General features: G+C 35.2%; 1 protein-coding gene across 2 annotated transcripts in view; it reads left to right on the top strand.

Annotated features, from left to right (window-relative positions):
- KCNH7 (potassium voltage-gated channel subfamily H member 7) overlaps positions 1 to 16562 on the top strand; it is a 477996-nt gene that overhangs the window by 388008 nt on the left and 73426 nt on the right. For both annotated transcript variants that reach the window (XM_076005608.1, XM_020288501.2), the window contains exon 7: positions 14508 to 14933. In XM_076005608.1, the coding sequence (XP_075861723.1) occupies positions 14508 to 14933 (426 nt within the window). The remainder of the gene's footprint in view (positions 1 to 14507; positions 14934 to 16562) is intronic.

Here is a 16562-nt window from a genome sequence, read left to right as displayed (position 1 = left end):
CCAAACTGGTTATTAGTGAAGTGACACTACACAAGATGGCAGCCTGAGCTGGCACTTGCTTTACTAGAGAATTAATCATTCTGAATCTACAACAAATATAACGTATCACAGAAATGTGTTTTTTGTATCTTCTAAGTTATTTTTCATGATACAGTATTGCCAGGCAAGAGTTTCCTTGCACATTTAACATACAAAATCCCTCTTTTGCCATTTTCAGACTCTAGCCAGCATGCCAACATTGATATATGTGCTAAATTTGGTATAATTACTTGAAACAAAGCTATACAATTATCTCCTAATACTGAATTGAAAGTGGCAAGGAAGTAGATACAGTCCATCAGACAAAGAGAGGTAAGATAAGGCAGTACACTAACAAGATGTTAAGTTTGATTTCATGCAACACTGGGTAAATTCTGACTATCTTCAGAGGTTGAGTTTAGTTCAAAGGAACACTCTATAAAATGAAATCCTGATGATGGATTTGAAAAGTAATTAACGGTGGCCAGTCTTTCATTTGAAAAACTAGATGGCTCTTTTGGATCCATAGCTACTTAAAAATTCATAGAGAAAAATATGAAATTGGGATAAGGGAATGCATGACTGCACAAAAGGATGCACATTGACATGATAGTGGATTTTTTTGTAAATGTGTGACATTAATATATACAGTAAACTATAGCCAGATCCTGCCTATACCCCCAACAAGAATACAATGCACATCATTACTCAGCATGACTCACTGAATTAACCCTGCACAGAACAATATCTTTGTAGCCAAAGTGATTGATCCGGGGCAGCTTTTACTGTAGCACAGTTGGATTAAACACAAAATACACTCAGACAGAAATCTTTGTATTCTGAGGCCTGCCACTATTAAGTCCTGCACTGCCACAATTGTCTGTCTAATGGATGTATAGGACATATGTTTATGCTTTAAGAATGTACATTTATATATTCAAAAATCTAAGTAAATTTAAAACACTTTAATAAGAAATTTCATTTCACCATAGAGCTTGAATTCAATATCACCAACACTGTTTAACTACTGTTGACTAGTGGAAAAATTGATGGGACACAAAGTGTAATAACCATCAGCAATTCAGAGTATGTTAAGATTGGAACAGATATTAAAGATCACTTAGTTCATGCCAATTATTTTATAATTGAGATAATTTGTTTCACAATTCTTTCAAACCCTGATAATCTTCAGAGCAGTTCTTGCTTTCTGGTGACACTGGTAATACTGTCCATGACAAAATGAGAAAGATGAAACAATATAATAAGGTTTACATAAAGCTGAGTTTACTTATTTAAAATGATTTTCCTTTATTCTGAGTTTGCTCTTGATGATTTTTAATCTTAACATTCTTTTATAAAATAATGATAATAGAGAAATATATTTGCTTTTCCTAACACTCACAATTGATTAAATAAAATCTTGGCAACCCTATGAAATACCCATTTCTTTTTTAATGTTATGAGACTATGAAATCCAAGAGTTGGGAAACCACCATTTAAGATGGATGCAAATATAGAATGGAGTCTATTCTATACTCTACATATAAAAGGCTTAAACAAATTTATCAACAAGGCAAAATTAGTAAGAAGAATTCTTTACGAAATGAGTTACATTAAAGGACATTGCTCCAGTTTACCATGTAAAAATTGATAAAGGGTCTCAAAGGAAATAATACATATCTTTTGTTACGCGTATGTATTTGACAAGAGAATTAAACGTAGCAGTTTTTAGCTGTATTTGAAAAAACTGGCATATTTTATCTAACAGATTTAAATGCTGCAAGAATAAAGAAATCAGGGAGATTTGAGCATAGACATGACTATATTGTTACACATTTATTAGGCTAAAAGTTACAGAGAAAGTGATACTTGTCATCAGGAGGCATAAACTGGCTTGATTTCCATTTTGTTCTTTGTCACTTGCATAATACTTTGTGTTTCAGTTAGGAATTATTAGATTCATGCCTCTCCCCGGGAGCCATGGATAGGCATCAAAAATCTTAGTAGTTTTTTCTAAAAATGTCATAACTAAAAAAAATTCTTATGAGATACAAAGTATAATATCAGCCAAAATGGAATCCAAGACAATTTAGAATCAAGAAAAATTACCTCCTAGGAAGTTATCCCTTTGAGATGGTGCACAAAAATAAGAAGCTAATGAATCTTTGGTGTAAAATTATGCTTCTACATCAAGTCTTCCAAATAAGCAAGAATGCCATGTTTATTTCTTTTCATGTATTTCAGATCATTCGTGGTACCTATTGGTTTAAAGTTACTTAAAAGATAAAAGGTGATTTTCTTGAATGAACCCGATCAGGATTCCTCTGCATGACTTTGAGAAAGATTAGCTACTAAATGACTTTGATTGACGGTTGGTTACCTAAAAAAAAAAAAAAAAAGTTATTTCATTGATACATCTAGCCAACATTTAGGTATAACTCTTTCTTAACTATGATAGTATCAGTCTCAGATTTAATTCCAAGATTCATGATGGCTTTCAGTAAAATACTTGCTTTGTTTTCTCTCTTAGAAAAACAAATAATATATCATGATTAAAATTTAATATTTTTCAAATTTTCTCTTATATAGACTTATTCTGTAATTTTTTAAAGATGGAATACCCTTTTAACCTTTTTTAATTGTTATTTTGTTTTTTGTTATTATTTGAACATGGAAGAGATATTTGGATTTTTATAATAGTAATTGAGTTGCCTGTACAATAGTTAGGGAGTAATGTATTTATGAGTCCTATTAAGATATTTTTCAAAGAGCTTTTCAAATGGTAAACAACAGAAAGTAGTTTTTCACATAACCAACCTCATTCTCCTTAAATATTTTTAATCATGTGTCACATGTTAATCATCTAATGGAAAATATATCTTTAGTATTTGTGTTTACTGTATTGAGTATTTGGATATAGGCAGTAATGGATGTAGGGTAGTTTGATGTGTAGAAAATATAGCCAATATGGTTAAGCCCATTAGGCAGTTTAGAACCTAACAAACAACTCTATCTCTTAATTCATAATTCCTCTTTGTAGAAGTCTGAATTCTGTTAAAACTTTTTATGATGGAAGGAAGAGAGGGAGGGAGGGAAGTAAGAAGAGAGGGAAGAAGAAACAAAGAAAAATAGCTAGCTGATTTAACACCTGTTTCTGCAGAAGCCACTTTGTTTTACTTCTTATGGTTGTGTTGAGTTGGCCTGAAGATATTCTGGCACTTTCTATCCCTTGCTCTTCTGGGTCCCTAATGAAGTTTGTCAGATCTCCAAAAAGAACAAGTCCAGGAGGCAAATGACAGCTTTCCAAGAACATGTTACTAAAGTAAATGACTTGAATAGATTCCTGCGGTTAGAATCAGGTTTTACAGATTTTTAACTGACTCTTAACCATCAGACATGGCCCAACCAAATAACACTCATCAATGACAAATTTGATAGGGATGTCACATTTGCTAAGCTTATTGAGTAAATTTACTCAGTTCCTGATGGGAAGATTTAGTAGAAATGAGAAACTGCTCTTAATCTTTTTTAAAATTTAATTTAATTTTTAATTGACAAATAAAAATTGTATAAATTTATGAGACACAATGTGATGTTTCAACACATGTATACATTGTGGAATAGCCAAATCAGGCTAATTAACATATCCATCATGAAGCCAAGTTATTAAAAAGCAAGGCACAAGTCTGAGAATTAGCAGACCACATACCTTGTAAATACACAGAAAATCTCTGTTAATAATGGAGAATCATCTATCGGTGCTTCAGGCATGTTGCCATCCTTGACTTCATTGTGACTTTGAGCACATTTTTTACTAGTGCTACTTTCATTGCTTTATGCTTCATCTTCTCCTGTTTTCCTACTCTTACTCAATAGCCTGCCTCTCTCTCTCTCTCTCTCTCTCTCTCTCTCTCTCTCTCTCTCTCTCTCTCTTTCCTTCTCTCTCTCTCCTTCTCGCTGAAGGTCTAGAGCAAAATACATTTCATGCCATTCTCTTAGCTTCTGGTATTGTTGGAAATCTTGGTCTTCCTTGGCTTATAGACACATCACTCCAATCTTATCTCTATTGTCACTTGCCATTCTTCCTGTGGGTCTGTCTCTCTATCTCTCTTTTCTTACAAGGACACTGGGCACACTGAATTAGAGCCCACCCAAATGCAGTATGACCTCATCTTAGCTAGACTACATCAGCAAAGACCCTATCTCTTAAGGTCATGTGCACAGATCCTAGGGATTAGGACTTGAGCATATTTTGTGGAGGGACACAATTCAACCTGCAACAAGTGTACATATTATAAAATTGTGGCATTTATATGGGATAATGCCTATCCAGCTCTTGGTAAATAATAGGCATTCAATAAAATTATCTAATATTATGGTTGATAATGCTACAGTTGGCTCTGAGACGTCAGATAAATGATTCAGCCTCTCTGGGCCAGTTTCTTCATTCATAAAAATGGAGATTAAAAAAATTGAATACTGTAACTTAAATCTGGGCCTGATGCCTAACATGAAACATACTTGGTGTTAATGATCCTCGTTATCCTAAAAGAGAAGGCATTAATGAGGTGAGCAGTGTCAACTATCCACCATATTTCAAGGAAAATAAGAGCAAGAACCAAAGTAAACTGACAGAGGACACCAAGGAGGGCAGCTCAGTACCTTTCCCAGGCCTCAGTGGTGGCTGCTGTGACAATGAATTTGGTCTTCTGGCCAAGGGAGGAGGTTTTGGAGAAAGCACATCATTCCCCCATGGAGCCTCCCTTTGGTTTGGTGGTTGTGATTTTGAGGACACTCCCTTGGACAAAAAGAGCCTGGCGGAGCAAAGGGAGCATGAGCATATCTGTTTGTTTGTGCTTCTTTACCACAATTCACCCTACCCTTGCAAAGGCCCCCAAACTGATAGTGAGCTGGTTCACATGATTTTGCTGGGCTTAGCTGTAGCTTTATTAATCTTTCACACATGGACATGCTATCCATTGCTACCACTATTTCTTAATCTGGTGCCCCAGGTTTCTTGTATTTGGAGGCTCCACCATCCCATAGGACATAAAGAACTGAAGCCTCAGACGGGTATCCTCGAACTATGGCCCTCGGACCACATGCCACCCGCCTAGGACATTTATCTGGCCCGACAGGTGTTTTTGCCACTACTGCCTGTCCTGCTTAGCAGCCGACTGGTCTGGGGCCCACAGTGTGCACTCTCCAACAGTCTGAGGGACAGTGAACTGGCCTCCTGTTTAAAAAGTTTGAGGACTCCTGCCTTAGAAGCATCTGACTTCATGAAGTGGAAGGAAAAAGAGAGAGCAAGGAAAGACACGCCTGCTAACTGGAAGTTTTGGCCAAGAAGTGCTACTCCTCAGACACATGGCCACACATAGTTGCAAATGGGACTAGGAAAGATAGTTCTTGACTAGTCAGACACATTATAGCCACAACTCTACCTCATGAAAGGGAGAACAACAAATTTTGGTGCACAATAGGTATCTCCATCCTAATCTTTTCTCATGAATTTTCTGTTTCTATTGCCTCTTTCTCTTTAAGCTACAAAAATGCCCATGCAAGAACAATTTTAGATGCTTACTATTCCCCCTGTCTTTACACTGTTTTGGAAAATTGATTCTCTTTCCAGAACTTCAGCCACTGCCTCTGCAGGATAAAATCTTTAGCTCCACCCTCTCCAGAGCTCTATCCCAGATCCCCTAATTGCCTGCCAATACCTCCTTCTATTGGTACTGACACCTCTACCTCACATTGTCCTGGCCAAACCTTTATTTTCCGGTCCCGTCTCTAAGCCTGTTCCTCGGTCTCCTGTGCTTTGGATAAACCTTTTGCAAAAGCCTTACTCATGAACCAGTGGTAAGTGTTCCCTCTCTTGAATTTTGTTGTTGTTGTTTTTTTTTTCTGAATTAGATCAACTTTAAAACCAAGATAAAGAAAATGGAGAGAATAGTGCAAGTGTAGTTCCCATGAGAAAGGTGAGAGGAGGCAAAGAATCAAGTATTAGGCCAGAGAGCATCTCGTATCAGCAACAAGGTGGCGGCACCAACCTCTCAGGCCAGCCTGACATAGGAGATGCAGGGACAAAACCAACAGATACTGTCAAGATGGCCATTGCCTTAGAGGTTACAGGTTGTGGCCCTGGAAGAATCCATATTTTTAATATGCATATATTTGAAGTAATTTATAAATATTATAAGAGTTTAAGATGCCATCCAACCTATTTCTCTCAGATTCTGGGAGTCACAGATATTTTAAGAAGCAGATATTTTTCATATTAGCGCATACAAAATAAAATAGTACACCTTACATTTAGCTGAACCTGAACCTAAATGACTCCAATTTTTACAAAATCATACAATCATCCCTATTCAATCCTATACAGACAAACACACACATGCACACGGAACCAAATACCTATATTCATCTAAACCTTAGAAAAATATTTGAATACAGAATGCTACAGTGATTCTACTACCTAATTTTAATATTTCATTCAATTAAAAAATAAGTTGCCATGTGACAACTCTGATTAATTGTGTGATTCTGTCTCATCTTTTAGTTTGAATATCTAGGTAATCATCAGAGAGGATGCTTGTTTCAATGATAATTATCAGGTTTGGCTGTATTTCTCAAATCATATGCTGAAAAGCCCGGGCAGTTTAAATCTTTCCTAATGCTATATAATCTATCTGATTCATTGTGTTACTGAGTACACTTTCTGATAGATAAAAATACAGCTAGCCTATTAGTTAAGAGCAAGTCCCGAGTAAAGGATAAATAACAGATGAGCAGTCTCTACCAACACCTCAGCATGGAGTTTAACAGCTGCCAAAAGTACTGTATAATCTTTTGGAAGGCTTAATCGTTCCCTATTGCACTTTTCAGAAGAGAAGAGTAGTTATTAATCCTGGTGTTCGCACAGAATTTTCACAGTAGATCTTCATTGAATAAATAGTGCTATTTCACATAAAGATTTTGGTTTTATATAACACTTAACTATTAGAGGTTAAACAAATAGCAATGTGCTAGCAAGAAGAAAAATTGTATTTGGTAAAGAAAACCATATTTTAGGCTTTAATAAGCTGTACATTTAATTAGTGGTTTTGGGAAAGAGAAAATAGACATGTCTTTCTGGAGACCATGGAGTTTCCCTTTTTTATACAGTGAGGGATTTTTTCCCCCTTTTTTCTTTCTGTCTTAAAAGCAAATCCTTATCATAGTTCAATTAATCATGTTTTATCTTTCTAAAGAATGTTATTTCTCAAATGTGTGGGAGAAGTTGGCTCTCTTAAGGAAATGTAAGACTGTGTAGCAGCTTTTATCTTTTTGGTCTTTGACCCCTTAGACTTCTATTCGTGTTGTTAAAACATTTACCCAGCTAACATTTCATTTCCAACAAGGATGGCTCCAAAGCACTGGTATGATTAATTTTAACTTCTTTGTGACTTAAAATTTATATACATGTCCTATTTCCAAAAAGATATGAGTTCACATTATAAAACATATATTTGCATTTAGACCATTAAAATGGAAATAGAACAATTCAAACAAAGTAATGGGAAAAGAAATAATAATACTGCAATTTTGAACTCAGTTTTCTACAAGAAAAAAAGGCTATAATTACTAAAATAACTTGTCATTTTTATAAACAAAAAAAATTAAACATTTTTGATTCCACAAGAGACATCAATCACTTTCTAGAAATGAATTCTAAAAGGAATATATAATGTCAATATTTACCAAAAAATGACATTAAACAATGTAAACATTGCATTTACTGATAGTTTTGTAGGAAAAAATGATAAAGTATACTCTTAATATATTCAAGACAGAATGAAAGCTTGAAGGTTTAATATGAAACTCTAACAAAGGAAAAGTATTTCAGGAAGAGGCCTAATGTGATGAGGCTCTGAAATGTAGCTATATTTTAATCTAACTTGATGAGGCAATGTAGCTAAGAATACTCAGAGGAATGGACTGTGGACTTAGCATGCCCAACTATCTTCTTGCAACGTGACTTGTCACAGCCATCAATCTAATGGAAACTTAATGTTAGAGTTCAGGGCTAGGAAAAGTTGGGATTGTGTGCAGCCTGTGTGACAATGTGGATATATGATAAGAGCAAAGTAAATATTTTGTGTAAACAGGAACCCAAACATGCTTAACAAGGAGCCAACCCAATTCCGATGGGGTAAGCTCTTTTTTTCCATCAAGAAAGTCCATCCACAAATATCTTAGACATTTCTGGATGAGACTCTGGAATTCTTTTTTTTAAAACTGTTTAATATGGAAAATTTTAAACATATTATAAAAATAGAATAGTATCTACCCATCATCCAGTTTCAATGAAAATGAATATGTAACCAACAATTAGATCTCTCTTTTTTCCCCTCCCCTCACTCTGGACTGTTGTGATGCAAAGCCCAAATACTATAACATTTGATCCATAAGTATTTCACTCTGTACTCTGAAACAAAGTTGGGACTATTTAAACACACACACACACACATAACTACAATATTATTATCACACCTAACAAGAAGTTAGCTGTGACACTTTATCTCCAAGATGACCATAATTGATTCTTTCCCTTTGACATGCATCTCATTCCCCCGTCAAAAGGTAGAGAATATTCCTCTACTTTTATGGTTCCTCACTGGTCTGCCTCTGCTTTGGCCAATAGAATATGGCAGAAGTGATGCAGCAGTAGTTCCAGACTTTGACTTGAAGGGGACTGGAAATTTCCACTTCTTTTGAGAGTATTAACCCTCTACATAAGACATCTTGCTACCCTGTTGAAGAGACCATAGGAGAAACCATATCTATCTATTTATTTACATATATAGAGAGAAAGAGTGACACAGCCATTCTAGCATCTTGGGTGAGCCTAGCCTTCTAACTATCCTTACCAAGGCACCAGGCATGTGAATGAAACCTTCTTGGATTCTCCATACAAGCTCAGGCACCAATTGAATATCACTGAATGACCCAGTGACATTGTATGGAGTAGAAGAATTGCCTAACAAGACCTGCCTAAATTTATGATCCACAGACTCATGAATAATAAAATGATGACTCTTTTAAATCACTAAATTTTGGCTTAGTTTGTTACAAGGAATAGATAACTGAAATAATTCCTTAATAATATCAATTTTCAGTCAATATTTAACTTTATCCAATCAATTTATAAATATTTTGGTTATAGTTGGTTTGTTTGAACCAGGATTTACACAAGTAACCCTAGAACTCTAAACAATAATGAAAATATTTATATGCATATTAACATATCCCATTTTATCAGCTGATTTTATAGAATTTATCTGATGTGATCTGGTAGTTCTGTTTAGATATGTGATTTGAACAAAGATTACTATCCCCATCATGTATATGAAAAAAACAGATCCAGAGATATTAAATAACTTGCCAGAAATATCACATCTGGAATTCAAACACAGATGTTCAAATTTAAAGTCTAGTGCTATTTCCCTTATTTCAAACATGGTTGAGCCTTCAGAGATTTATAATGCCTGATTGGATCTAACAAGACTTATTATTGGAACTGCAAAGAAACAAATATTCCTCCACTTCTCAGCCTTATACCTTGAGATGTATTTATTTCTCAAGTGTGTTCCCTCCTCTCCATCTCTGCCACCTGGTCCCTGGTGTGGACTTTCATTATCTCTCTCCTAGAGCACCAAAGGCCTAAATGATCTCTAAGTCTCTGGTGCTGATCCTCTTCGATTTCTCCTCCACTCCATTGCCAGATGAATCTATCTAAAACCAAACTTGGCCACCTTGACTTCCCTGCCTAGTAACATTTAACAATTCTTAAACTGATATTTATTGAAAGAAATATTCTCAAAGGGCTATAAGTTCCTTTTGGAAAACCTTTAAAATTCCTGTATCTTAAGTGAAAACTTAAAATAATACAAGAATCTTTTGAATCATTAAGATGATCACCTAATAAAAAAGTACTGCCACCTACCTGACTTCAGTACCCATGACTGCATTTAGAGTTACAGTAACACCTGATGATGCTAAAGCATGCTGTATAAATAAAAGTTTTTGAAGTTGTTTGGCTAGTAGTAAAAGTGATGAGATAATTGAGTGATCATATAATACATGCATAGTCATGCAAAAGTCAAAAGAACTTATACTATGACATTTGGGACCATACCAATTGCTATAAAATGCATTGTCAAAACACTATTGTTGGCCGGGCGCTGTGGCTCACGCCTGTAATCCTAGCTCTTGGGAGGCCGAGGCGGGCGGATTGCTCAAGGTCAGGAGTTCAAAACCAGCCTGAGCAAGAGCGAGACCCCGTCTCTACTATAAATAGAAAGAAATTAATTGGCCAACTGATATATATATAAAAAAATTAGCCGGGCATGGTGGCGCATGCCTGTAGTCCCAGCTACCCGGGAGGCTGAGGCAGAAGGATCACTTGAGCCCAGGAGTTTGAGGTTGCTGTGAGCTAGGCTGACGCCATGGCACTCACTCTAGCCTGGGCAACAAAGCGAGACTCTGTCTCAAAAAAACAAAAACAAACAAAAAAAAAAACACTATTGTTGTACATACCATATTGCAATGGGTTTTATTTCAGTAGGTATATTGGAATATAGCAAGTTAACTGCCTTTCTAAACCCAATTCCAGAGATAATTTGATTAATCACTTAATGTAGAACTCAATAATACCCAAAAGCTAAACTTAAACAACGTTTATAGCGTTAGCATGTAACACCATTTAAATTGGCTTTTGAAGCCTAGTAAGAGCAGAGTTTGCATTAAGGATTAGGCCAGATGATCCTGACATAGCAATTAAATATTTGAAGTGTGTAATACTACTTTGACAACATACTTTTTCAAAGAAGGCATTGAGGTTAGAATAGAGAAAAATATTTTACCTATTAAATTAAACCATACAAAATAGCCAACGTTCAATCATTATTGATCTACAGAAATGTCAAATATTGAATTAGTGATGATAGTTTGAATTCACTGATTTCTTAAATATTTTCTTCTTCATTTGTTTTCATTTTTTCTCATTGTATTAGTTTTCTAGAGCTGCCAAAGTAAAGTACCACAAACTAGGTGGCCTAAAAAAGCAGAAATTTATTCTCTCTCAATTCTGGAGGCTGAAAGTCCAAAATCAAGGTATTGGCAAGGTTGGTTCCTTCTAGAAGCTCTAAGGGAAGACCTATCCCATGCCTCTCTCTGCTAGATGCTGGTGGCTGCTGGCAATCTTTGGCATTCCTTGGCTTGCAGCTGTATCTACCTCCATTGTCATATGCCATTTCCCTGTGTGTCTTTGGGTCTCTGTATCCAAATTTCTCTATTCTGTTAGGGACACAGGTCATTCAATTAAGGCCCACCCTAAACAACTATGTCCTTATCTTGACTGTATCTCCAAAGACCCTATTTCCAAATCAGGTCACATTCATAGGTACTGGGGATTAGGACCTCAACATATACTTTTAGAGTACACAATTTAACCCACAACAGTCATATTGCAAGGTATAAGCATAAGAAGTTTTAACCTAGTTTTATTTTTTAATATATTTGCCCAGTATTTTAAATATGCATAATATAAATCATTATTGGGCTTCTCCAATAATTGTCTTTTTCTTTAAAAGGAATCTGTTTATGATTCATGTATGAGAAGCCTTGGCTTAACGTACAAAGCCTGAGATCTCTCTCATGTCACATTAGACATTCAACAGCCTGAGACTGGCTTTCTGCACTGCCATCCACCACCACGACACCTTGTTTCCTTGCCATTTTATGCCGCAGCAAAATAGAAGGCTCCTTACAATTCCTCAACACACAACACATTATTTTATGCTTCCTTACCCTTGTTCATTCTGTCCCCTCTGCCTGGAATGTTCTTCCCTTTCAAGCTTTCTTATCCCCCAACTGTGTCCTCTTCTAACACCTACACAAAGTCTCAGTTCAACTGCCATCTATTCCTAAAAGTCCTCTATGAAGACCAGCTTCCCATCAGAGCCACCACCAAGCCGACGCACTGAGTGAAATGGACCCTAAGAGGGCTCCCATTTTCCTGCATGTCTGTCTTTCAACAGACCATAAACTCCATGATGTCAGGGACAGTATCTTGCCCATATTTTAATTTCCAGTTCTTAACACAGTGGTCATCTAGATGTTAAGTGAGTGTCTGCACAGATGGGATAGAAAGAGGTCCAGCCACAATTTTCACTTCTCAGGGGAAGTTCCGAGGTGCTGTTTGCATTCTAATTTAACACGCCTGCTGGAAGAGGTATTCCAGTGCCCCGTGTGGGAGGTTGGCATCAGAAGCTTGTCACTTAAGCAGCGAGCAAACACAGACAAATATCCCTGTCCTTATCCCTGACTTATTTGTCTTTTTTGATGAGTATATACCCATTTTTATGAGAGAAATTTGTAGATTTGGGGATTTGGAAAGATCTCAGGGGCTCAAAAAGTCTAGTTTTGTTTTGCTGAGTATCCTGGGTGCATAGAGAGATCTAATGGAAGAGGGGACTGGAAAGATAGAACGGGTTCATGCGTTAGATGACTCTGAAAGCCAAAATAAAGTTTTGAATTTTACTTTCCATATACTGAGTAGTCCCTTGTTTTTGAGAAAGGAACATTAAATAATGACTTGTTAAGAGATGATCCATTTCGTCCAGACCAAAATGTCATACACTGGGTTTCTATACTAAGCATAATGGAATCAGAGCTCTATTAATCTACCCTTGTCAAATTATAGGTAATCTAAATATTATTCCCATTTGGATTTTAGAAGTCGTGTACTTATGCGTGTATATATCTTGAATTTTTAATATTTCACAAATAATAAAATCACTTTATTTTCCAGATTTCTTTTTTGCTAATAATTAGCTGCTGTCATTTCTCATAATAGCTTAAAATAAAACCCTGTTTCATCTAGAAACTGGTTGGTTCCAATTTACTCTGGGCTGATAAAATGGTTTGGTCAGATTCTTTATTATTTTTTTCAAAGCTAGTTAAATCAGTTTAGCAGTTATCTAAAAGCAGCTTTGCCTATTTTAACTGAATTCTTTTGTTATATTTAAAAGTTATGTTTATCTCATTTGGAGTTATTTAAATTCCCAACTTCCTTTTTAAAATAGAAGTGGTAACTCATTATATGGGGATAAAAAGGTATGAGATATGATAAATAAATATAAGGTTTAAAATTAAATTTGCTTTAGATAATTCATTATTATAGTCAACTTAAAACCAACATGGATAGAATTACCAAAAACAGAAACAAAATTCTCTAACCAATGTGGCATTACCTGAGATCCATGCTGCAAAGCTAATGATAAGTTAGCTGTGTTTAGAAGAATCTAGTCTAAAAAAATACATTTGATGAAATTAACTTTGAAATGGAGACACTGTGTATGTGTGAGGTAGTCATAGTATAGATTATAACCCACATTTCCTTTTTAAAAAATGGCTCTCTATATGCTGTTTGTGGAGCCATTACAAAATTTAAGTTCTTTAAAACTCATGTGTTAAGACTAATTATATTTACTGCGTAGCTAGGTAACCTTTTGATTTTTGTTTGTGAAATTTGGTCTGAAATCACAAAATCATGAACTTTTCTACTTGGTATGGATACAAATCAAGTTTAGCTCTCATTTTTTCAGATAAACTAAGACTTTAAAAGGAGACTGTTTTAGTTTACCCAATGCTTTATTACGTGCAATAAATCTTGGAGTTTAACTACTGGTTGGTGGTTAAGACTTGCAACATTTCCAGATCAATACTCGGAACACTTCCTTGCAGCATTTTCCTTTCGCAGTTTTCTCAATGTGATGAAAGAGTTTGAGTGAAAGTCCGTGTGTCTCAGAATTTAAAATGCTCTCTCAACCACTTAGAGAAAAGCCTTCTTTGTGTTTATTTTAATCAAGTTTGCCTTTCTTCCCCCTAATGTTGAAAACAGATTGCAGGTGGGAAAATTCTGCTTAATTAAAGATTTGAATGAGCGGGGTTTAATTTATCAAGGTTTAATTATAAATTAAATATATGTAAATTAAATGTGACCGCGGATCCAAGTAGATTGCTTCTATTCACCACAGTTAATCCTTCCTAGGTTTGAAAACTGAACTACTCATGTATCAAAACTGATTTTATGATTTTCTAAAAACAGCTGTGTTTCTTTATTTCTGAAAAGTACTGTGTTCCAAAGGAAACAGCAACCATTCCTCAGTATCTCAGTGACATTATTTATTATTTTTCAGTGAAAATTGTGTTTATGAAGAAAATACCAGTGTAGTTTTCTTGAACCAAATACACTGTATTGTAGCAGTTTATATGGGCTCGTTTAAATGTATTAATATGTGTGTTTTTCATTCATACTTGAAAATTACACGAATCCTTTCCAATAGATTTTATTGTAATTACTGTATCATAATATTTATATAGGTTTGTCAGATTAATGATGGCATTTTTATGTAGTGTATGATTTTCTTTTCTATATTCAGGTTCTCTCTTTAGGAGCAGATGTCCTGCCAGAATATAAACTGCAGACACCGCGCATCAACAAGTTTACGATACTGCACTACAGCCCTTTCAAGGCAGTCTGGGATTGGCTTATCCTGCTCTTGGTCATATACACTGCTATCTTCACACCCTACTCTGCAGCCTTTCTCCTCAATGACAGAGAAGAACAGAAAAGGCGAGAATGTGGCTATTCTTGTAGCCCTTTGAATGTGGTAGACTTGATTGTGGATATTATGTTTATCATAGATATTCTTATAAACTTCAGAACAACATATGTAAATCAGAATGAAGAAGTGGTAAGTGATCCCGCCAAAATAGCAATACACTACTTCAAAGGCTGGTTCCTGATTGACATGGTTGCAGCAATTCCTTTTGACTTGCTGATTTTTGGATCAGGTTCTGATGAGGTAAGAGCTGCTTAACAATCTTATTTTCTGAAAGATTGCAATTATAAAAGTGAATCTATTTTAACCGAAAAAAAAAAAAGTGGTTGCTTTGCAAGCTTCCTGTATCTCACAGATGAAATTCATTTTCAATTGGAAATGCTATAAAATTAAATGGAACTACTTTGCCATGGCAAATCAAATTCTATTTTTGCTAAGAGATGCAAAAGACTCTCCATCCTTTAACCAACAAATTAAACTTTGAAACAATAGGTACATAGCACACAGCATATTCCTGGCATGTAAAATCTCTACATATTAATTTCATGGGTGTAAAACTGTCACAACTTAAGTATGTCTCTTTTTTCCCTAACTCATTATTGTGGTTTGAAAGAGCAGAGAGTTGTTTTTTGTTCAAATTCTGTGAAGAGAACACCTTCTGAAATGTCTTGCTCAAAAACTCTTTCTGTTAAATAAAATGTAGATTGGAATGTACTTCTTGTGTGTCCCCAATACCATATACAGTTGGAAACTAAGGAAATATGACAAGTGTATGTACACTGACTTTTCTAGATAGAGTCCATACTTCAATCAGATTCTTAAAAAATTCTTTGATTCAAAAGAAGTTAAGTTCTCCTACAGGTCCCTCCACTTAATTGCCACTAATTTTTATTGCATATAAGTTTCCCAGATTCTATAATGGAAAGATTTACAGAAGGCATGAAAGTAGTTTGAGGGCTAGGTTAAGAAAAATAAACTCAATGTGCTGAATTTTTTAAATTCAGTGCCCTCTTCTCCCTAAGAACACCTCACCATCTTTTTTTTTCCAAGAGGAAACTGAGTTATAACAATCTCTTCTGCAGATGGCTACTTTCTAGCCAATGAAGGCTTCAAAAAAAGATAATTCTCCTCTGCCCAGGGGAGCCAACAAGTTTAGAAATAAACTCTCTCTTACAGAAGATGCTGATCAAACTGTGGGTCAGTTATGAGCAGGGCAATGGGACAAGACATTCTTCTTGGTTTCTACAAACATTAAATAAAGTCTCAAGCCTGATTTTCCTCATCTGTAAAAGGATGATGATAATAACACTCTCCTCTCTTAATTTTTTTTATTTTTTAAATTTGAGACTCTAATGAGATAATACATGTGAAACTCTTATCAAATACTAAAAAAAAAAATACGCTGCTGTTAAACTAGTTGAACTTTTAATGTTAGATACTCCTACTTGGGTTTTAACTGAAAAACAAGAAAGTGAAATACTTCTTTATTAATGTTTATCTTTAAGTTTCTTACAATAGGCAATTCAGGTTATTACATGAAATAAACTTGTATTGATAAACAATAGAATAAAAACTCGCTCTTTCAAAAGTTAAAATATGTACACCAACAACAAAAGCTAGTGATTTGTATAGATAAGCTTAGAACTGGAATGGAAGAAAGTTGTTTATGTCTTTTAAATTTCAAATTCTTAATTTTAAAATACTCTGTAAAAGTCTGAACATAACATAAGCATTAACCCCAAATTCAAATCTAATACTGCTGCCAATGTAGATCTTAGAACTAGAAGTAACCACAAGAAATAATCTATTTCACTCTTCTGCCTAGGAAGTTAAAGCATTAATACTGTTATTCCCATTTTACAGATGAGGCTG

The sequence above is a fragment of the Microcebus murinus genome, chromosome 8, assembly GCF_040939455.1.
Source record: "Microcebus murinus isolate Inina chromosome 8, M.murinus_Inina_mat1.0, whole genome shotgun sequence".
Lineage (NCBI taxonomy): Eukaryota > Metazoa > Chordata > Mammalia > Primates > Cheirogaleidae > Microcebus > Microcebus murinus.
Note: the sequence above shows the minus strand (reverse complement) of the source record. Positions and strands in the feature narration are given on the sequence as shown.